The sequence below is a fragment of the Myzus persicae genome, unplaced genomic scaffold (assembly GCF_001856785.1).
Source record: "Myzus persicae strain clone G006 unplaced genomic scaffold, MPER_G0061.0, whole genome shotgun sequence".
NCBI classification, from domain to species: domain Eukaryota; kingdom Metazoa; phylum Arthropoda; class Insecta; order Hemiptera; family Aphididae; genus Myzus; species Myzus persicae.
This window is the reverse complement of record NW_019100470.1, coordinates 1,389,455-1,411,100: the sequence shown is the minus strand read 5'-3', so window position 1 is coordinate 1,411,100 and position 21,646 is coordinate 1,389,455. Positions and strand designations below refer to the sequence as shown.

The 21,646-nt window shown below is 32.1% G+C and overlaps 5 protein-coding genes across 9 annotated transcripts; 2 read left to right on the top strand and 3 right to left on the bottom strand.

The window, feature by feature from the left end:
- Positions 1–994: 994 nt before the first annotated feature.
- LOC111042514 (UDP-glucuronosyltransferase 2C1-like) lies at positions 995–5,045 on the bottom strand. 2 transcript variants are annotated; one of them, XM_022327145.1, is made up of 5 exons: positions 4,894–5,045; positions 3,941–4,839; positions 1,975–2,194; positions 1,673–1,892; positions 995–1,457 (listed from the first exon to the last, which is right to left on the bottom strand). In XM_022327145.1, exons 2-5 carry the CDS (start codon positions 4,835–4,837, stop codon positions 1,163–1,165), a joined length of 1,632 nt encoding a protein of 543 aa, XP_022182837.1. In that variant the 5' UTR covers positions 4,838–4,839; positions 4,894–5,045; the 3' UTR covers positions 995–1,162. The 2 variants fall into 2 exon arrangements, with proteins under 2 accessions (XP_022182837.1, XP_022182844.1); XM_022327152.1 differs by having other exon boundaries at positions 4,941–5,045.
- Positions 5,046–8,700: 3,655 nt separating this feature from the next.
- LOC111042530 (cytochrome b-c1 complex subunit 2, mitochondrial) lies at positions 8,701–10,211 on the top strand. The gene has a single exon (XM_022327162.1). It carries the CDS (start codon positions 8,808–8,810, stop codon positions 10,137–10,139), a length of 1,332 nt encoding a protein of 443 aa, XP_022182854.1. The 5' UTR covers positions 8,701–8,807; the 3' UTR covers positions 10,140–10,211.
- An 82-nt stretch (positions 10,212–10,293) lies between these two features.
- LOC111042537 (signal recognition particle 19 kDa protein) lies at positions 10,294–12,279 on the bottom strand. The gene is made up of 3 exons (XM_022327173.1): positions 12,037–12,279; positions 11,688–11,944; positions 10,294–10,545 (listed from the first exon to the last, which is right to left on the bottom strand). The coding sequence occupies exons 1-3, from the start codon at positions 12,078–12,080 to the stop codon at positions 10,415–10,417; spliced, it is 432 nt and encodes a 143-aa protein (XP_022182865.1). The 5' UTR covers positions 12,081–12,279; the 3' UTR covers positions 10,294–10,414.
- Positions 12,280–15,208: 2,929 nt separating this feature from the next.
- LOC111042728 lies at positions 15,209–18,397 on the bottom strand. Of its 4 annotated transcripts, none has more exons than XM_022327447.1 (6): positions 17,340–18,397; positions 17,150–17,267; positions 16,903–17,085; positions 16,388–16,811; positions 15,999–16,208; positions 15,209–15,921 (listed from the first exon to the last, which is right to left on the bottom strand). In XM_022327447.1, exons 1-4 carry the CDS (start codon positions 17,509–17,511, stop codon positions 16,733–16,735), a joined length of 552 nt encoding a protein of 183 aa, XP_022183139.1. In that variant the 5' UTR covers positions 17,512–18,397; the 3' UTR covers positions 15,209–15,921; positions 15,999–16,208; positions 16,388–16,732. The 4 variants fall into 4 exon arrangements, with proteins under 4 accessions (XP_022183139.1, XP_022183130.1, XP_022183144.1 ...); XM_022327438.1 differs by having other exon boundaries at positions 15,999–16,545; positions 16,623–16,811; XM_022327452.1 differs by having other exon boundaries at positions 16,623–16,811.
- Positions 18,398–18,413: 16 nt separating this feature from the next.
- On the top strand, positions 18,414–21,384 carry LOC111042717 (zinc finger protein 830). The gene is made up of 5 exons (XM_022327419.1): positions 18,414–18,535; positions 19,367–19,587; positions 19,667–19,872; positions 19,949–20,118; positions 20,962–21,384. The coding sequence occupies exons 1-5, from the start codon at positions 18,414–18,416 to the stop codon at positions 21,107–21,109; spliced, it is 867 nt and encodes a 288-aa protein (XP_022183111.1). The 3' UTR covers positions 21,110–21,384.
- The last annotated feature ends 262 nt before the right edge of the window (positions 21,385–21,646 follow it).

The window sequence follows — 21,646 nt, the reverse complement described above, 5'->3', positions numbered from 1 at the left end:
TTCAATAAATTACATTATATTACTTTGAGTTTTAGGTTTTGAACTCGGTAGTCACAAGTTTATCTAACAAATCGTAAATCTATTTCCTTTTAAGCGCAATGAAAAGAATAAGGATTTCAAATTTTTATTTAAGTAGTTAAAGTTCAAATTTTGAAAAATATTAGTTGTTTATAGCTAAGGAATTAAAATCAAAAACAAAGATTGTCATAAATATTTCATATTGTAACTAACAAATCTAAAAATATATTATAAAAAACAGGGTTTTTTTACATATATTTTAAATTCATACTTGGACATTACATATAAAATTGCATATAAAAACCAAGAATAAAAGTTTTAACTATTTTGTTGTAACTTGAACAGATTACTCATGGGTATATGAAACGTTTGGAGTACCCATAGTATTATATTTTATACACATGGCATTATAAAATGTAATTTTTTTGGCGAAAATGAATTAAACCTTTGGTCTTAGCTAGTTAGCTCGGAATCGTTTATCGTATAGGTACAATAATTATACGTCATTGAATTCAAATTTAACATATTTATTACTTATTTCTTTTTTTTAAATTTGATTTTAGAATTTTAATAAGCTCACCACTATTCACGGTATAAGAGTAAAAAATTCTACTAATTATGCAATTAATATGTCTATATTATTCGGCATATAATCAAACAATATCGAAAAATAAACTAAATTGGACAAAAACCGTATAGCAATATTACAGTGGCTTGGTGAGGCGCGCCAATGTTCCGAGCGTATCTACGTACCAGCCGTTGTTGCTTGCTCTCGGATGGGTGACCACCTGGGTTTTTAACTATACATTCTTGCCACACATACACAAACATGTGTTACAATCCCACCAACACTAAAACCTACTAAACATATACAAAAAACTCCTTATCGTGCTACCCAATGGCCTATGTTTCCGGGCATTATAATAGGTATATACTATATATAGGTATATAAAGTTAATGCCAACTTTTTTCCAAATAAATTGTATTTACCGTTAAAAATTGTAAGTTTCATTTTTGAAATTTAAAATATTATTTTCTCTAATAAATTATAACAATACACGATCAATTTTAGTACATAAATAAATAGTCAATGTTATTGTGTGAGTACAAGCGACAAGCGTACCACGTGGACGGGAGATTAAAACTAAGATAATTTCTCAGATTTCGGTTTAAAATTGTATAAATGTTTCAGACTGTATTTATAAATAATTGTAAAAATGGTAAAGCTAAAGAATGCAATTGTTAAAATTAAAATTAATACTGCTGCAATCACGTCTAACAGAAAGTACTGATACCACGTTAGGTTATGAGCCTGTGATTTCAAATGTGGGGCTCCATTGTGACGATGTATGTACTCCGTCCAGTAAACAATCAATTTTTCTGGTGACATCGGCCGGTCCTTAAATCGTTCAGAAGTGATTTTAGCATTTATCGAGTATCTATAAAATTATATGAAATTTTGCGTTAAATACTTGTGTATTATACATATAACTAATATAAACTAATATTATCACATACTAGGAATATAATATCATATAGGTATTTCTATTTTCCATTATTAATTTATAAGGTATTGTTGTTACCTAATAATTATGATTTGACGATTTATCATTATAATATATTTATATTTACCCTATTTATTTAAAGTACTTACTTTTCGTCGTTAATGAGTTCCAAAATAGAATTTAAAACCCTGTCTGTAGACACAGATAATAGTTCCATGGAAATCGCCATTCCAGCGTCAACTAAATTGGCAATATTTCTGTGCTGATCATAAAACAATGGAAATCCAAGAACTGGAACGCCAGCGTCCACAGTCTCATAAACTCCGGATATACCTCCGTGGCTGATAAACAATTTCACTTTAGGGTGCACTAAGAAAAAAAGATAAAAATATCCGCTAAGAAATGTTTACAGTTCTTAACAATAATACGAGTTTTGATCCGAAAACCGTACAAAGTATGTCACGTTGAGGAAACCATTTTTTTATCATCACGTTTGGTGGTATGTCCTCCATTTGACCTTCATATTTCCATAAAACTCTTTGAGGGACTTGAGCTAATGCTTCTTTAAATGATTTTTCAATATAATCCGGCATCGATGACATTTTCACCACTGAACCAAAAGTAAAGTAAATCACCCCATTCGGGGACTCGTCGATAAATTCTAAAATATCCTGAAAAAAATATGAGTCAACTGTAAAAAGAGTACTATGCTATGTAAGTCGTAAGACCTTCCAGATGGAGTAAACCCAGTGGCATAATGGAATTATTAAAATATGGAACTATGGAACATCTACTGTTTATTCATTATTGTAATAGTTATCAACAATCATAATAATCTAGAGTTGCGGTACATTAAAATATACTTTTAAAATTTATAATAATAAAATAATATGATTGATATGATGGTTTAAAATATATTGTAAAACTGTGGAGTATTTTTAATTATATTCAATTAATATCAATAATTGTTTATTATTCAATGTAATTTAATATTTATAACTTGCCGATTAATGGGTGGGTACCTATATAAGTTAGATAAAAATTAGTCGAGCAGTACATTACGCTTCTAAGATAATAATATGATTTAACTATTTGAACTGCGTGATTACGACACGCGATAAGTAATCACAACACTATTTTAAACAGACTTAGAATCCAAACGTCTTAGCCCCGTCTCATCGATTTTCAATATATGTATATATTCAACCGTGGGAAATGAATACAACACTTTTGTAATATTACGTCTCGGGCGTTATAGGTATTATATATAGTTAATTAAATTTAAATCGTATGATATAGATTTAATTCGCTTGCTCGTTGAATGCGTGTATTATAGAATCAAACTACACACACAGCTGCAGACTTCGGTTTAAACTACTGTGTCCGTATAGTAAAACTTTGTTGTACAAGTTCATATTGTGAGACCATCACCACACCATGTGCAACGCGATTCCCAGCGACTTTAACAGCCAATAGCCATAATTTTTCAGCCTGTTTTTGTATTGTGTTAATAAAATATTAAGGATTTTATTTTACGATTTTCGCGCATTTAACGACGTCTGTAATTTCCGATTAAATATTATGCCGCATGTATACTACGCATATTTCTACTATGCGTATTCCTTATTAATTATTTTACTATCTTTAATCCGTATTTTTGTACATAAAGGTAGTATATAATCGATTATTGTCCGCGTATTTTATCAGATTATAATTTAATTATATCACATATTCACATGTATATATTATCATCTGGTCATCTTTAGCCAGATTTCTACTACGCCATGTCGGGTCGTGTTCCGTACACTTGTAATTTACACGTAGTTTACTCTGTAGGCGTGTACTCGTGTTACCGACATTTTGTTACCTTGAAAATATTATTTCAAAAATATGACATACGAAACATGACATGGTATAACGAAAATCCGCCTCTATATACCATATAATTAACCAATGGTATACCTCTATACTTAAAACGCAGTCAGCGGGTGTTGCATTGTACAACGACGTCCTAAAAAATAAAACTATACGCACTTGTAGAATTTCGGCATTTTTAAAAGGAGATAATTTCAGATTGAACCGGGGTTTAGCTGTATTTAGCAGCAGTGAAGTGCATTTAATTTAGCGATTTCAAAATATGTCGAGGGTGAACAACATGCATATTTTTTAAACAGCGTATCTTTTCATATTTCAACCAAGTTTCTGAAATCAAAACCTACAAAATCACAAATTGTGTAAGTTTCTATTTAAGTTTGCTAAATCGTTGAAGTTTTGAATCGACGGTCCTACATGATTTTTCACTTGATTTTATGGTTTTTTAATCGGGCTCGTCGCGTAAAAAATGTTTGAAACACACAAAGCCACACTGACATAGAAATATATATTATTATTATTATACTGTGTGCAGGTTCACCTACAGCCGGCAAGCTCTTCGGCTTTTCCAAATGCAGTCCGCCGACGTGTACGAAGTTCGGTGGTACAGGCCTGGAGACTTCGGTAGCGAAGTGGCTGTTGACAAACACCGCTGACGGGCGGACGGGCGCCAGGATGTCGTACGCTCTTGGCGCATCGGCGCGCTTCAGCGACCACTCGGTGTACCGGACGACGAACACACTGTACGCCAACAGGACAGCGTTGCTGAACCGCTGGACGAACGTCCTGGGCACCGCGTGGTCGGCCATCACGTGGGACACGACGGCCGGGTTCGGGACGTGTCCCAGGAACGAGCCCTCGTGGTAGCTTATCATCGGCGACGGGACGACGAACACCAGTGGCAGCCCCAGCACGGTGGCCGCGTGCGAGACGCACTCCGAGCCCATGGGTTCGACGATGACCACGTCGTAACCCGCGTCGCGGTCGGCGGGAGGCCGCATCGCTGCCTTCATGCGGTCGTCCAAGAATATGGCGTCGCACAGCGACCGGCTGACGGTGACGATCAGCGGCAGTATGGACGACGGCTCGACGAGCTTCTCCATCACCTCGGCCATGTCCACGTCCAGTTTCATGCGGAACGCCGCAGATATGTCCACCTCCGTGTAGTTGTCCCGGCCGCCGTCCAGGAACGGCGTGAACACCGTGACCGTGTGGCCGGCGTCGGTGAGCGCCCGGAGCACGGCCCGCATGAAGTTCCAGTGGCTCTTGCCCGCGATCGTTTCCACGGCCAACACCCTCATGCCGCCGACCGGCGGCGGCGTCCACGGGCCGGCCACCAGCAGCAAGCAGCAGGCCGCGGAGACCACCGCCCGGCACAGCATCGCGGCCGCGCCCGTGCTATCGCTTCGGCGGCCGCTGCGGTGGCTGCAGGCGTTCGGCATCGCTATAATAATATATGACAATAATAATAATAATAATAATAATAATAATACGGTACTTCTCCGGTGCGGTGTATACGCGGTACGATATCATAAAATATAATACCAGGTCGTGTGCGGCACCGTGGTATAGCGTCGTGGTATATGTCGTGTACAGCGCCGTGGTATATAATTTAACGACGCGCTGCAGTTCTCGCGCGGCGAATCTGTCGTCCGCGGCGATCGATGCAATGTCAATATATATCGTGTAAGTATACCAGGAAACTTCTCGTGTCGGCCTCGTATCGCCGTCGTACTTGTACACGTTAACGCGTATATGGTTATTACCGTCAATTATCGCGGCATGTACGTAACATTCAGCCGACCTTTAGAAACTTTAATAATTATTGTACCTATATATACGCGTGCTCTGGTAATGATAAAAATAATAATTTTATAACTTATATATACATTAGATATAGGACATGGGTAGGTACTTTGTGCGTCACGAGCGCGGACACATTGCAGGTGCCTCCGTAGCGAGCAATCCTTATAAATATAATATAATAATATTGTATATTATCGTTACATTAATTATTAAATGCGATTTGGAAATCGCGGTCATGGGCGTAGGCGCACGAAGAATGGAATTCTGTTCGCAAAATATGTGACGTTATTGATATACATATAATAACTAAATAACGTATAATAGGTACACGTAATTATCATAGCGTGTAAAGTACAGTAGGTATAATGAATAATGATGATGGTGACATGGTATTACGATGTAATTATAATATTATTGTGTTGTCATAGCAAAACAAAACAAAATGGGTGGTTAATTAATAATTATTAGTGTCTTCTGTTGGCGATCGGGTCGCATGCACGTATATGATAGGTTAGGTTAGGTAATACCGTGGCTAAATAACCGGTAATTGGCCATGGGTAATACTATATGGGTACTTTTATCAAAGGACACACTGTCAATATTTTGAAAATTATTCGTTTTTAAGTACAATAAATTCTCTAATTTTTTGGTACCGGTGTATTTATCGTAAACACTGTATGATATCTGAGGTGGCAACCTCGGTAGCTATTGATTTTTTTATGTGTTTACACCTATTTTTAATACCAGAAACATATAAAACAATTTTTGAAGTTTATACTTTTCATTTTGAATAACCCGTTCACGAAGTATAATCGCTAATTTGTAATTCGTAATACAAATCCCTTCATGGCAACATTTGCTGTTTTACTTTGGGTGGGGCACAGCTTTACATCAACATTTGCACCAACAAACAATCTGTTCAAACATTTCAATATAATTATTTAGTGTTCAGTAACCAATTGTCGTGATCATTTGTAATCACACGTATTGAATTCGAAATGAAAAAAATTCTAAAAGCCACATTTACAATAATTCTAAGTAGAACAGAGTGGTATAACTACTTACTCAAAAACCATAATAGAATTTCTCTGAAATAAAATCGAATACCCACTGTACGTTCAATTTTGCATTTGGTGTAATTTGTCGAAGGACTAACGTAATTAATAGTAGCCTAAGTACCCATGGGGCTCTGCACCCATATAAATGTATAAGTTATAAAATGTAAAATTGTTTGACTAAGTATTCAATTTCCGGGCTGCTGAGTTACCATCATTTTATTTCACTGTTGATAACGCCAACTGTTGCCCATTGTTTATTTATATTATACTTGGGGTAGCAAAGTGTTCATTTTTGTTTCAATATGATGATATTAATGACTAGCAATATAGCTCCTCCTAAGATCCGAAGAGAACAAGCTATCGTCTGGGAATGGGGTAAGATCAATAATAACAATAAGATAATTCAAACCCAGATAACTGCAAAGAAGCTATGACGAGCTAAATATTGAGGCCGTCAAATAGTTTTAAACTCTAACACGTACGCGAAGAATAGTTTTAAGGAATAGAGCAGTCACTGGCCATCACAACTGCTCAATTTCCTAATTAGATAGCGTCGCCACACAGTTATGGAGTTATGCAGAAGTGGGCAAACCGCCATCGGGAAACTTATTGGGGGGCTTCAGCAAAAACATATTTAAGGGTCATTGATTTTCTTTGCAGATTAAAAATATAGGGTACCGTGCTATGGTTTATTTTCTGTCGATCGTCAACTTTTGGAAGAGTAAAAATGTTCCGGGATACTACTTCAGCATTTGTTCTGACAGGAAATAAGTAAATCTAATTGATGAATTTGAGGTATTAAAATTGAAAATTCTCAGTAGTTTTCAAAAGCTGTAGAAAAAAACAAAACAAATTAAGGAAACATGAGCATTTTTACACAAAATGCATTTTTGACAAAATACATTTAATTTTTTTGAGTAACTCAAAAACAACAAATAACCTTAAATAATTCAAATGTTCAGATCTCACCGAATGTTAATACATGGAACCTCGATAAATCAAAATTCAACGGAAATGCAATTTTTTCGAGTTACCTGCAAGGTTTTAGAAAAAAATTCTACTTAAAGGGTTTTTTTTAAATAACTTTATTATAAAAAAGTACCCACTTATCTATAATATGCTGGGTATAAAATATGTAGGTGGGTAAACTTTATTTTGTATGATTAGTAAGTTAATTGTTAGTTAAAAGTTTATATTTTGGATTCTAAGCTGAGCCGCTGAGTGAATGTTTTTTTTATTTTTTGAGTCTATGTACACGATAAAAAGGTAGTCAAATAATGCTTCGATTTCCAACTTTAAATAGTGGTTTCTGGTAAAAAAATTGAATCTAATTGGGACCGAAAAAAAGGTAAAAACAGGAAATTGTTGGTAGTTTTTTTTTAAGTAACAAAAAAAAAATGAATTTTAATACGACAAAATGGATGTTTTTTTTGTTATAAATCAAAAATAAATAACCATAGGATTCATTGGATTTTCATAAAATGTTTATTACTATACATGCATCATACAATTTTAACTCTTTTTCAGTTATTACATACATGTTTTTTTTAAACTGCTGTCGATATTAGAAACTTGAAGATTTAATGTAAAATTCTCTATGAATTGTTATGCCTAATATAAGTTTAAAAGTATTAAAGATTTTACACTACAAGGTTTTTTTTTTGAAGCTTATAAAAAACTAAAATTTTGACAACATTTATGAAAATCTTGAACATTTGCAAATCATTTTGTGGTTTAAAATGTATGCAATGTTCAATTTGAAAAACTAAGTTAATTAAAGTTTAACAATTAAAATTAAGAGTTTATTTTCCTACATCATTGCTTGGTGACGAAAGAAAGATTCTTTTTAAGCGATCAATTGTATAATATATTAAATAGTCAAATCATATTTCAATTCTAGTATTGTGCAAATATTATGTAAACGTAACAGTTTACCTACCTATTTTCACTATTTACGTATATGAACATTTATTACGTAAATATTGAACCCTAATATTATTTTAGTAATTTAATGATACATTTTCGCTGAATACGATGGTGTAATTAAAATTTAAAATATGATTTTTAGTTTTCTAATTATAATTGTTAAAACTTTAAAGGTAATAAAGTCGAGTATGTCCCTATCTAATACGAATAAATTAATTACACTCTGAATAGGCCTCGGATTTGACCGCCACGCTGACTGGTGGAGAAATTTGTGAGCGATGTTTTACGGGACGTTTTTTTGGTAGAGTTCGACCCACTCATCTCTAGACTTTTCATGCATATAACAATAAAAATACAACTGGTGTCTTTTTAGCACAGAACAATAATAAGGCTCTCCAGTATCAATAACCGTGCATTATGTTATCACGATTTCTTGTAAAAATATTCCAAAGAGCTTAAACAAACGGCGAGCTTGTTATCATTGCAGCTGTTTTTCAATCATAGATTTTCGTTCAGCTACCCGTTTGCCCTAACGCGATTACTCTACCCGCAATTGTGAATCGCGCAATTCGTGCTCAAGATCAAATAGTTCACCGACAAATCGTATATAGGTCCGCATAAGATGTCCATGTCAACGTTGAAGACCCCCGTCATGAACAACTTCGCCAAACGCTGTTACGCCAACAAGGCGGCGGCGCTGTCCATCAAGGGCCCGCAGGTGCAGACGAAAAAATTGCCCAACAACTCGCTGGTCGTAGCCGTCCCCGACCATCCGACCAAGATCGGTCGGGTGTCGGTGACTTTCTTGGCCGGATCGCGGTACGAAGAACCGGAAAACGCGGGCATCGCTCACCTGGTCCGCAGCTCGGCCGGGCTCAGCACCGAGTCGTCGTCCACGTTTTCGATCATCCGGAACTTGGGTCACTTGGGCACCAACTACTACGTGACATCCGACCGCGAGACGATCACTTACACCATCGAGGCGCACAAGGACAACCTCGTCAGCAGTCTCAAGTACTACATTGAATCCATTTCGAACCAGACGTTCAAGCCTTGGGAGCTGTCCGACAACTCGAAACGCTTGCAATACGAACTGCTGACCGTGTCGCCCGAGCTGAGGGTTTTGGACTTGGCACACAAGGCAGCTTACAGGAACTCCCTCGGCAACACTGTGTTCGTGCCCAAATACAACATCAAGAAACTGGGATCGGAACATCTCTTGTATTATGTCAAGAAAAATTTCACCAACCAAAACGCCATCATATCTAGTGTCGGCGTTGACATGGACACACTGGTGCACGTTTCGGAAGACTTGTGTTTGCCCAACGGAGACGCAAACTGTTCACCAAAATCCAAATACTTTGGCGGGGACCTGAGGAAGTCCAAGCCATTGGACTCCACCTATTTGGCCGTCGTTGGCGAAGGAGTAAGCTATAAAGATTCGCAAAGCGCCTCATACGCAGTACTTCAATACTTGCTTGGCAAAGGATCATCAGTAAAATGGGGAGTTGGACAAGGAGTCTTGGAACAAAATATCTTAAAAACAAACTGTTCAGATAACTTTGCTGTATCCGCCGTAAACTATAACTATTCAGATTCCGGTCTTTTTGGTTTCCTGTTAGCATACAACGGCAAAGATGTCAGTAATGTATTAAAGGCTGCGGTACAGAGTCTAAGGAGTCCTACAGTTACTGAAACCGAAGTGAGCAGGGCCAAGAACCAATTGATTCTCTCTCTTGTATCAGCATCAGAATCTAGTGCCGGAATCTTAGAAAATATTACTCATCAAGCTGCCACCACTGGACAAGTAATTCCATTTGAAAAGTTAATTGCTGCTGTTCAAGCAGTTACTGTTGAAGATGTAAAGAAAGCAGCCAGCAAAGTAGCAGGTAGCAAGTTGTCGTTGGCTGGTTACGGTAATGTAGCAACTACACCTTATTTGGATAATTTGTAATTTAGTGTTTAATTTTAACTTGAACCTTTGTTAGTAAAACATTAAACTCTAAATATACTTTTATTGTTTTAATGATTTTTTTTTTTACATTTACCTAAATGTCTGTTATAATTAAATACATTTATAGAATATAAAAAAAAATAAAAATAAAACATCAAGCTTAACATTGTATTATTTATATTGTAATAAAGTTGCACAACTTAATTCATCACAAAAATGCGTTAAAATAAAATAATATGTTAGAGTTTAAATAAAATCATTTCCTTGGTGGTATTCTATTTACGGCCTTTTTTCTTTTTGCTTCCACTTGGTTCATTTTTGTTTTGTTGCTCGGGGCCTGGTACCTTCATAACACGACTTTTTAGTTTGGGTATTTGTACACCACAATGCTTCATCAAACTCTCTCCTGAAACACAATTTTTACATTTTTAACAATAAAGTTGAGTACCTATTTGATAAAACATACACAAATAAAAAATGAGATGTCAATAATGAAAATACCCAAGTACATTCATAGCTGTAGAAAAATGAATCTATTACTAAACAAATTGCAAAAAATGTCTTAACTTAGAGAAAATTAAAAGATGATAATAAATTATTGTTGTAATGATTTCGGTTTAAAGCGAAGTTCAAAGTTATCACAGAAATGTATAGGTATTGATATTGAGTTTTTAGAATTTGTGCACTGAATTTCATTACTATTGTTGCAATTATAATTATTTTTAGGTAGGTATTAATATTTACACGAAAAGGGGGTTTTTACTGTTTTACAACTGATTTATTATAAAAACAAGATATATTTTTCATAATACTCATATACTTACCTAATACCATATTTAAACAATTAAAATAGGAATTAATTAATTTAGATGATATTGAGGATGGGGCGGGGGGGGGGGGGCTTGAGGGAGTATAGCCCTGAAATATTTTTAATATTATATTAGTTTCATATTTCTTTTAAAAATTATTCTTTATTGGTAATTAATTATTACTTATTAGTTGTTGGTATCAAAATGAATGACTGTTGTAAAGAACTGTTATTACAAGTATACCTAAGTGGCAAATGTGAAATTCTGCAAAACACTTGAAATTTAGCATTTCAAAAACGGTATATCCTGATTTTAACAAATTAATAAAATTTCCTTCTAGTTCTGCTACGTGTGAATGAAGCTTTGTCGCCTTGAGGTGTGCAAAAACTGGTGAAGTAGTCCAATGTTTCACAACAGTTTTAAACTTTTAACACTCTCCATGTTAAATACTGAAAGTCAACTAACAAACACTATGGTCAACAATAAAACCATTGAAACACTTCCGTTCAGAGTATCACAACAACATCATTAAAAATTTCAATATTGTGTTTAGTTAAGTTTATTAGGTTTTGTCGTAATTGTGTATCAGGGTACCTATCTACTCCAATAGTTACATTGGGATTGGAATGATTGTGCATCTTAATAAATCATAAATTTAAGAGGGATTGACTGAAATTCCAGCATTAGTTTTAAAATCTGTATTTACTACTTCTCAATACGTCAATTTTTAAAAACTCACTCGAAGGAAACGTTTGGTTGAAAGGTGTCCCGTCATCATTCTTGAGCTGTACCCGTATCCGACCGCGGAAGTGCCATTCTTTGCTACATTCGCGGGAATACTGCTTGTTTTCGACTTCGGCGTTGAAACCGGACGCCTTGACCACTTCGAGGATCTCTTGGTAAGTTGGATTCTCCACGGCAAATTTTTTTGGCACAATACGTCCCTCGGCCAACGTTTTCTTATTGTTCAAATACGCTGGGTATATGCATATCCACCTACAACGGAAACAAAGTCGGTTAATATCGTAGGTACATAAATAGGTACCTACCAGATACCAAGCACTTGTCGAATCGACAGATCAACGTACCTGGACCGATCGCTCGGTTTCTTCTCGGCGTAAATGCTAGACATGTTTTTTCTTGAAGCCCACAAGCATTAAACTATTATAAAACGAAATTCCAAAATTCTAGTGCACAGTCATAGTCGTGCCCCTCTACTATTACTACCGATTCAGCACTGATAATTTGATATTAGTATTTTAGTACAGACAAATAAGAATATATTAATAATACTATAATAGTAGGTAATACAATTTCACATTTTCGTGATTATCATTGATAATATTATATTATCTATAATAGCCGTGGCGAGTTAGTGACACGTTTATAATATTATGACTATATAACATAGGTAGCGCTAGGGGCTGGATTGCTAATTGCTATTTATTTTCCCTTCACCCCTCCAACCGTAGAACCATCGTCAATATTGTCATATTTTGTCACTTTTAGTCAGTTCACAGGCCACAGCTTAGATCATGACGTTGTACAATATGGACATGATGTGGTATAATATAGATTCTTAGTTCTCGCGTCTTGTAGCATTTAAATGGTGTTGATTTTGACAAACTGCTAAAATTGGCGGTATATTTCCTCATTACCGGACAACCTTTTTCTTGCAACAAAGTGGGGGTGTCCGGTAAAGCAGAAAAGTTCCGAATTGGCAACTTTGATACAAACTTAGTGGCATGTTGATCACATTTTTGAAACAGCCTGTCAGCATGTGTAAAAATGATTGGAACAATATTGGCATAAGCCAAATGGGTATACCAGTATACCGCAGACTGCATGAAAAGATTTAGAAATGATGTAGTTTAGCTCCTCTCTGAGCTGTTTTTGGGAATTTTTTCAAAACACAGGCTTTTGCATATTTCAAATGGTGAAACTTTCAAAAAAAGTCAAAAAAAAAAAAAAAATAAGGAAAGTACCCTTATCTATTTAAGTTGATTTGTTTATTATTTTGTATTTAAATATTGCAAATTCAAACATATAGGTAACTTAGAGGTATCTGTATGTAAAAACCCATAGTTTTGTATGATGATGTAATTTGATTCTTAAATTGATTACTTCTGCTAGAAACCAGTAATAGTATGTGTTGATAATATCACATAATTTAATATTATGTTCATTACTATCGTTCCTTGGTTGGACATTCTGACATTCATCGACTAAAGCTAATTTATCATGATCTAAACTAAATCGTCATTTCATAAAAATTATATCACATTACACATATCATAAGAGAATAAGATTTTGGTGTTACAAATTGTAGAACTCACTTTGTCATTGTATAGTACAGGTTATGTTTTCGATTAAAATTTATTTATTATGTATTGATAAATCATTGCATAATATGAAAAAATATTCTGAACGAAGGAGCTTCATTCATTGAGCTCATTTTTGCCAAAAACATTGGAAACTAACATACGAGTTATGAATCCAACAGCTAACAGTGGGCGCCTACAGTAATATTGTGTGGATGAGTTTGTGGTAAATAAATTACTATTGTAATAAATATTTTTATTATTTAATTTCTAAGAGTACCTATACTTATAGATATTTGAAATTACTGTTATAGGTAAGTTATGGACGTTATGGTAAAGTTTCATTCTCTATAATCAATATTTTTTTGAAATGCAACAAAGAAGCTATAGTTTAGTTTAAGTATCAAACTTTGTTAAAATTGGAACTTTAAACACTTATAAAAAAACGTGTAAGTAACAATAATGTGTATATCTTTATACAACACTATTTTTAATTTCAAGTACCTATAATAACACAATAACAATTCCTAGTTAATTTTGTATGATTAAAGTGGGTTGAATCAACTCGACGGTTTGAAACTGCTCTCCTAGTCATTTGCTATAAGCCAAATAAACAGTGCCACATTTAACCATTGTGCCGCTTTAAGCACCTAAACAAATTGCTGCTTTTTAATATAAATATTTTTCGAGTCTAAAAAATGTTATTAAAGCATAAATTTTAATTATGCAAAATAAAATATACAGCTGTTATAAAAATGCATACATGTACATTTATATAAAAAAAACTTAAATATAAAAAATATGATATAAAATAAAATGATAAAAAACATGGTAGTAAAAAATACTTAAATATTATATTCAAAATTAAATAGTGCCTAGTATTCATCGGCTTTCTGCTCGACTTTTGAGTCGCAAAATCATCTATTATGGCATCGAAGTCCATTTTGTTTACTAGTTCAGTTTCAATTACAAATAAATTTAGTGAACTTAGTTTATCTCCTTATTTGAAATAAATCAATATTAATATTTAATATATTTTTTTTCTTCTTTATTTGAGATAAATAATCTATACCTTAGGGGCACAATAAGTTCATATGATTAGAGTAGGTAATTTACATCATGATACGCTTGACGTGAGAAGTCATCCATTAATGACACTCAGAAGTCAGAATTGATTGATTTTTTTTTTTGAATAATTAGTTAAACAACTGATGCTGATATTTAATATATATAAAAAAAAATAATGTATAATATAATAAAAACAGCCATGGCCATATGAAAAATATTTACATGTTTTACTTAAAATTAACAAAATATCATATCAATATATTAATAATAACGACATTATGAGTTATGACAAATAGTTCATATAATAATACAATAATGAATGACTCATAAATGTGTAACAATTTATTGCTGTTAAATATAATTTAGGCATTAGAAAGATTTAGACACTAAATAATGAATGCATTTTTGAATAATTTACTTTTTATATTATATGCAATAATTGCATGACTGCATATATTTTCACCCGAAGCAAATTGTATGAAATAAAAGAAACGAAAATTTGTTTTGCATAATAGAGTATAAAAAGTTTTTTATTATTATATAAATGTTATAATAAAACTTAACTTATTAGCAAATTTCATTATATTCCATTTATTCTAAATTTATATTCTCCAAAATCATTCATCACAAATTAATCAAACTTTGAATACAAATTAAAGGCGCATTCACAACTATTGTGTCGGATCATGTCTGTAGTGGTCCAGCCTACAGATGGTGATGTACAATGGTGATAGATGACAAAGTGTAATAATTTTCAAGTCAATTTTAAATAGTTTGAACATAGACTTTATTTTGAATGTAAATACTATTAGAATAATTTTTATAAAACTGATAAGTAGTCGATTAACTACAAATTATCAAAACATACACACAGTTGATTCCAAAATGATTCTTTTCTTTCAGTTGGCCGAATTTAAAACCATTGCAATCATAGGTCATTACTCATTACACAATGTCTATTTCTCCTTAGTGTTGGTCAAAGTTTTATTCCTTTTTTGAGTCAATAGTTGATGGAGTTTGACGACTTCTATACTTGGGTCTTTGAAGAAATCTAACATTTAAACTTAATTTTTTCCATTAAAGAAGTAAATTCTTATGCGAGAGACAACTACAGTGACTTGCAGTATAAGCAATCGAGCTGAATAAAAATTCAATTATTTCTGATACTACCAGATATCAACCAATGTAAATCAAACAACAAGTTATCAAAACCTGCACATCTGATTCCATAACAAGTTTTATTTTTAGTTAGGTTAAATGTTAGCTGAATATTTCATGCTTTTGGAATGGTTCTCGAACCAAAAAATTCAGCAGCCTCATTTATTTTTAAAAAAGGTTAGTTACTAATAAACCTAATGGTGCATCTTTAGATGCTTGAAATTCTTGTATACCATAACTTATTAAGTCAATGCACTTTAATGTGAAACCACTACAATTGCCAGAATAAGTTACCTGTTCTGTAATCTTGAGTTAAAGTTTGATAGTCTTATTGTAGTTCAGGTTTAAGCGAGTGAAGAAACATTGGGGTATAGTTTTAAACATTTGCAGGTGTTATGCTATTTTCAATATGGGTACGCCTTCAACCTAATAGTATAAACAAAAAACCTTATTAGATTAAGTCGTACTTTTAGCTACAATATAAGTATCAAGATAAATTTTACCTTAAATATCATATAAGCAATGTTTTCAATATTTTAAAATGCACATAAAATTATATACATATGTAGATAAATACAACTCTTTGCCTCCATCTAGTCATACTTCATCACTCGTCTCTTTTTGACCCTTGAATGTGTACGTATAATGTATCAGCTTGCTGCTTGCATGTCCACATCCAAATTAACAAACACCCAACAGTTTCACAGTACAGTCTGTATAAATAATAAGGTTTTATTACATTTTTATTGTTTATACTGTGGTTTAGTCTTCAACAGTGATCATACAAGTTTATTATGTAAAAACGATAGTCGTTAATTTATATATTATTATAAAAGTATAAAAGATATTATTGTTATTTCTATAGAAGCGACAGTACAACACTTTTGTTTACTCAAATATGGTCGATAGCCATCAGCCGATATCTGGAACCTGGAGGTTAGGTGTTATTGTTATGTCTTAGGAACCATGTCAACGCGCACCATGAATGTCTCTCCGGAGGTTTGCCGTTGAGGATTTTCGTGTGGCTAATGTGACGGTGTGTGCAGTGTGCTGCAATGTTGAACCATTGACTACTTATGCTTCTCACAGATTAAAATACTTTAATAATATAATAATATTATAACTACCTTGGTTCAGGCTTTCTTAGATATTCTGTGCATTGTGCAAATGCAACAAGTAACAGCAGCAAAGAACTAAAGTAGTAAACACTTTTAGTGTTCAATACAGACATTTTTCATTAAAATGGTTTACCCCATGATAAAAGAACAATAAACTTTCGATAACTTTCAGGCTGCGGATTTATATCATTTACACGGCTAAATTATAATTAGAAGGGAAATATTAAAACTAAATTATTATAAATAAAAGAAAAAATATATATATTCTTATGCTTAAATAAAATACTACCTTTCCTCACAAGTTACAGTAAATAAACCAACAGGACTTTTAAATTCATTACTATATGTTTTATTCAGTACTTCAAGATTATTGTTAGTCACTGTAAATAAGCCACTTGGAGTTTTAACATGATCAACAGTATTGGTAGTACTTCTACAGAAAGGTACGTCATCATACTCAAAACCATAAGAACTAAAATATTTCATTATGTTTTAATAATACAATTATAACTATTTATTAATTATAATAAACCTACCTCATAGGTATTGCATCTGGTTTTAAACGTCTACGTTTAGGAGAATGATTTAATAGTTGTTGTTGCAAAGATTTCTCAACATATTGGCATTCAGAAAAATGTAAGGAACATACTACATCTAAAATTTTAATAAATAAATTATTAACAAAAAATCTTGGTAGAATTTAGCTATAAAACATTTTAGTGATACCTGTATTAAAATTTATATTTTTTATTTTCTTGTTGCCCCAATGAATTCGTTTGAGCCAAATAGTTCTTAGCTGTTCATCTTTTGGGAAAGAATGGATATGCACCGAGGTATCCTTTATAATCGATTTTTTTTTGCTATCGGTTGTACAACCATAATACACACAAACAGGCATGACGAAGGGATAACTAATAAACTTGCAGCATTAGCTTACACAATAACTTATTCCGTGGTAATTAAGTTAAAAATCAAAAATATGGAAGATAATACTAAGATCTAAGTTCTTTTATCATGATTAAGATAATAATTTAATAGTATATTAAATGATAGAAATGTACTATTTATTTTAGATAAATGATGATAAAGTATTTAAAATTAATACATTTTGGCGGGAATCTATTGACCAATCAAAAGAACCGCGATTTGTGTGCGCAGTCCGTCAATTATTTGGAAAAGATCAAGATTTTCAAGAAGAAAAATTCGATACGTATCGATACGAAATAGTTACGTACCACCTTGTATCGGAGTTCGAGTCCGATACGGGTCGGTACGTATCGCTTGTATATTGCACGTGTAATATCTTGAACGCTCAAAATTGACCCAATGCGTACCGATACACTCCAAATTCTTTCTTGAAAATCTTCATTGTCATAATATCATGTTCTTTTATCATGGTTTACCCATTCCACGGTTGAAGTTACGGTTAAGTTAGGTCCATGAATTAAGATATCTTAATATCTGTGGTTTATTCTGTGGTTAGGTCACTAAATTATCAAAAAGTGGTATTCAAATTTCGATGTGTGCTATCTTCTATCCGTGATCTACGCTGAAAAGATAACAAATTTGATAATAATATTATGTTGATTATTGATGTCGTTTGTAATTGTTGGTCAAAACTTGAATTTCAATTGTGCTAGTGACTGTCTGTACTTATAAATTATAATAGTATATGTCAATTCATTAATTGTGCCTTGCATGTTACGTTACGAATGTTAAGTTTTAAATAAATTACGATTGTCTTGTTGTATTGCATGTGTTGAATTTATTTGTGAGTTTTCAAAAATCGTTGTGTGAAACATGGCAGCGATGAGTGCAGCGAAGAAGAAACAAGTGTCTCAGAATGAATTGCGTTTATTAATGCTCAAGCAAAAACTACAGACCCAAAGGGTGAAGAAGAAAATCGAGTCGCCTCTAGCAAAATATCCTTTTAATATTTGTAATCAATTTGCATTGCCTGATGGCTGTGTTTGATAAACTAACTACCATATTACTTTTTTAACATTTTTAAAATTTTTACTAATTTTTGCATTTAGTGCATTTCGCACTTTTTGTTAATTCTTATAAATTATTATGTAGTCCGTAAAATTTATTACAAGGTTGGAAATACTATTCTGTATCAAGTAGTAATTTTACAATTTAATACTGTGTTCATTATATAGGCAATAGAATAGAATTCTATTATGTCTTTGATTCTTTCCTTATCAACATAATAATTAGGTATGTTAAATATTGTGTAATTACTATTAATATAATAATACCTAACAAATTGAGTTAAAATTTATTTTAGTGGGTAATTTTAGAAATTGTTTTTTTATGCAAAACCCTGCTGTGAGAAAAAATTTGATAATATTGGATTGTATATTGAGAATTTAATGAATTTATTTAAACTGATATGAATAATATGAATAAATTTAATTTGTCTGATTATCAGAAATCAAATGAAAATTATTAAAATTTGATTCTCCAATATATTTTTATTTTTTATTTTGCACATTCAATGACAATTCTTAGTTTCTCAAGATGCAAGTTTTACTATGAAATTTTGACTTTGATTTCTTTTATTATAACTATGAGTCAAATATCCCATACACATCTAAAAGTAAATTTGATTATAATTAATATGTTCATCATTGTGAACTTAATATTTGAACATAGGTACCTATCTTATTATAACTTTTGATAATAAATGTAAATAAATTTATGCATGGTATTATTTGGTTGAATTAAAATCCTTAATTATTGGCGTACACATATAGCATAAGTGGTCAGTTGTCATGTGTTGTGTGTAAATTGAACATAAAAGATGATTCTTCGTGGAGTGTTCATATCTCTTCCAAAGTTCACAAAGAAAATATTTCCAAACGTAAACCAGAATCATCAAGAATGACTGAAAGATTAGCGGTTACTACAGAAAGCTTAAAACGAACTCTGCCTAAACAAGAAAGTTTTGTACCTCCAAAAAAATTAAAAGGTTAATTGAAATTCTATATCTTTATTAAGATATATCTAATTTGAAATATATAATATATTTTTTTAATGCATTTACTTAGGTATTTTAAAAAATTATAAAGCTCCTCCAGAAAAAGTTCCTAGTGATTTCTTCGAAAGCCCCATTCCAGCCTCATCAGAAAATACAAATGTTAATCAAGAAACTGATGAAAAAATGGATGTACAACAAGAGACTCTTGATGATTTAAATCTCGACAGAGGTGAACTACCCAAAGGATTTTTTGATGATCCAATGTTGGATGCTAAAGTGGGTCTTGCATTAGTTAATAAATGATTGTAATATTTCATTATTAAATGTTATGCCGTTTTGTATGTTTTATTAGATTAGAAAAGAGGAATATGTTAACTCAATAGATGAAGAATTTATAAAATTTCAAAAAGAAATTAAAGAAGAGAATATGTTATCTGAACAGATAATGGCAGATAATGAAGATGAAACTACTTATGGAAGACAAGTAGAAGAAATTGATGAACAAATCAAACATTGGTCAAAGTATGTTTCATTTTAATAATTAAGACAATCAGTGGTGTGCTCAGCTCTATGTGGAAAGGCAGATATGAATTTTTGACTATTCTCAGACCACGTTTTATAGCAGTAAATGTATCTGCATTGCTTTATTTTATATTTTAAAGACAAAAATAATCCAAAGAGGGAGGGGGATATGAAATGTTCACTCTCTCACCAAATGAGCACTCTCTTGAAGAAGGCTGTCATAATCGTGATAATATTTTAGATTGTTTTATATTCTATGAATAATAACTAATTAGTGTTAGTTGAGTATGAAAGATATGGACAATAAGTTTATATTATAGTTTTGTTGATATAAAATTCTTAAAATGTAGTTGGTTGGATATAAATTAGCATTTAAAAAGTATGTAATAAACATTTTAGCTTAAAAAGATCATTAAAATGTTTAAAAAAATATTTAATTCAACTTTATATACATTTATGTGGTATCTATTCATATACCTATTATTTTTTATCATTAACAACTAATAATTTTTAACAATTATTAACTTGTCTGATTTAAAAAATTATATCATAATCAATACACTTTATACTTTCCTTATATTTGTATATGTTCTAATAGCTTAAAATTATATTTTATTAAACATAGGTGTAAATGTGTCAAAGTTGACATTAATCATTTTTTTTTGCCAAACTCTGATTCAACAATTATTGAATTATCACATTTTGTTGTAGCGTTTAATGCAGTAATTTATTTTAGCAATAGTAAACCATTTATAGTTATCCACAAACAAACAAGCTTTGATAAATATGCATTTACTCTTAATAATTGACTATATTATTTATATTATTTTGTTTATATTATAGAGTTATCGAACTGGAAAAGAAAAGAGAAAAAATTGCTTTGGCTACAGAAAATATGAATAACATGGAAATTAAAAATGAACCAGATGAAACCGAAGAATCAGATGATTCTGACGTGGACGAGTTTATTGATTGGCGGTCAAAAAAATAAAAACATTGAGCTTAATATTATTCTTGAGACGTAATGTCAAGTATATTATTTATTTTATGTGTATAAAATTGTTTAAGAAAATGTCTTGTGCTGTAATTTTTCAACAAGTTAATTGTAAATTATTACAAAATATAAATTATAGTTATTTTTCATTACTGCGTTAGAGTATAGGAAAAACTTTTTGATTTAAGAGAATGCAGTAGTATAATATTTAACGCATGTATTGGCTATCTGGTCTAAAAGTTAAAATCATTGAATATATACTTTGGACATAATACTGAATAAACTATATTTTCATATTTTTGAAAATGATTACAAAAATGTGGTGTGCTATTATTTATGTTCAAGAAAATAGTGAAATATTTTAAAATATAAATGATAGTTATCTTTACCAGTTACAAGTATATGAAAAACTTTTTGATTTAGCAGAACGCAAAGTGTAGTCAGTGGCCTGTGAAATGCTTTTTTCAGCCTTTATTTATAAATAATTATTATTTATGTATATTAATGCAATATAGGCTATCATTTGCACTCTTC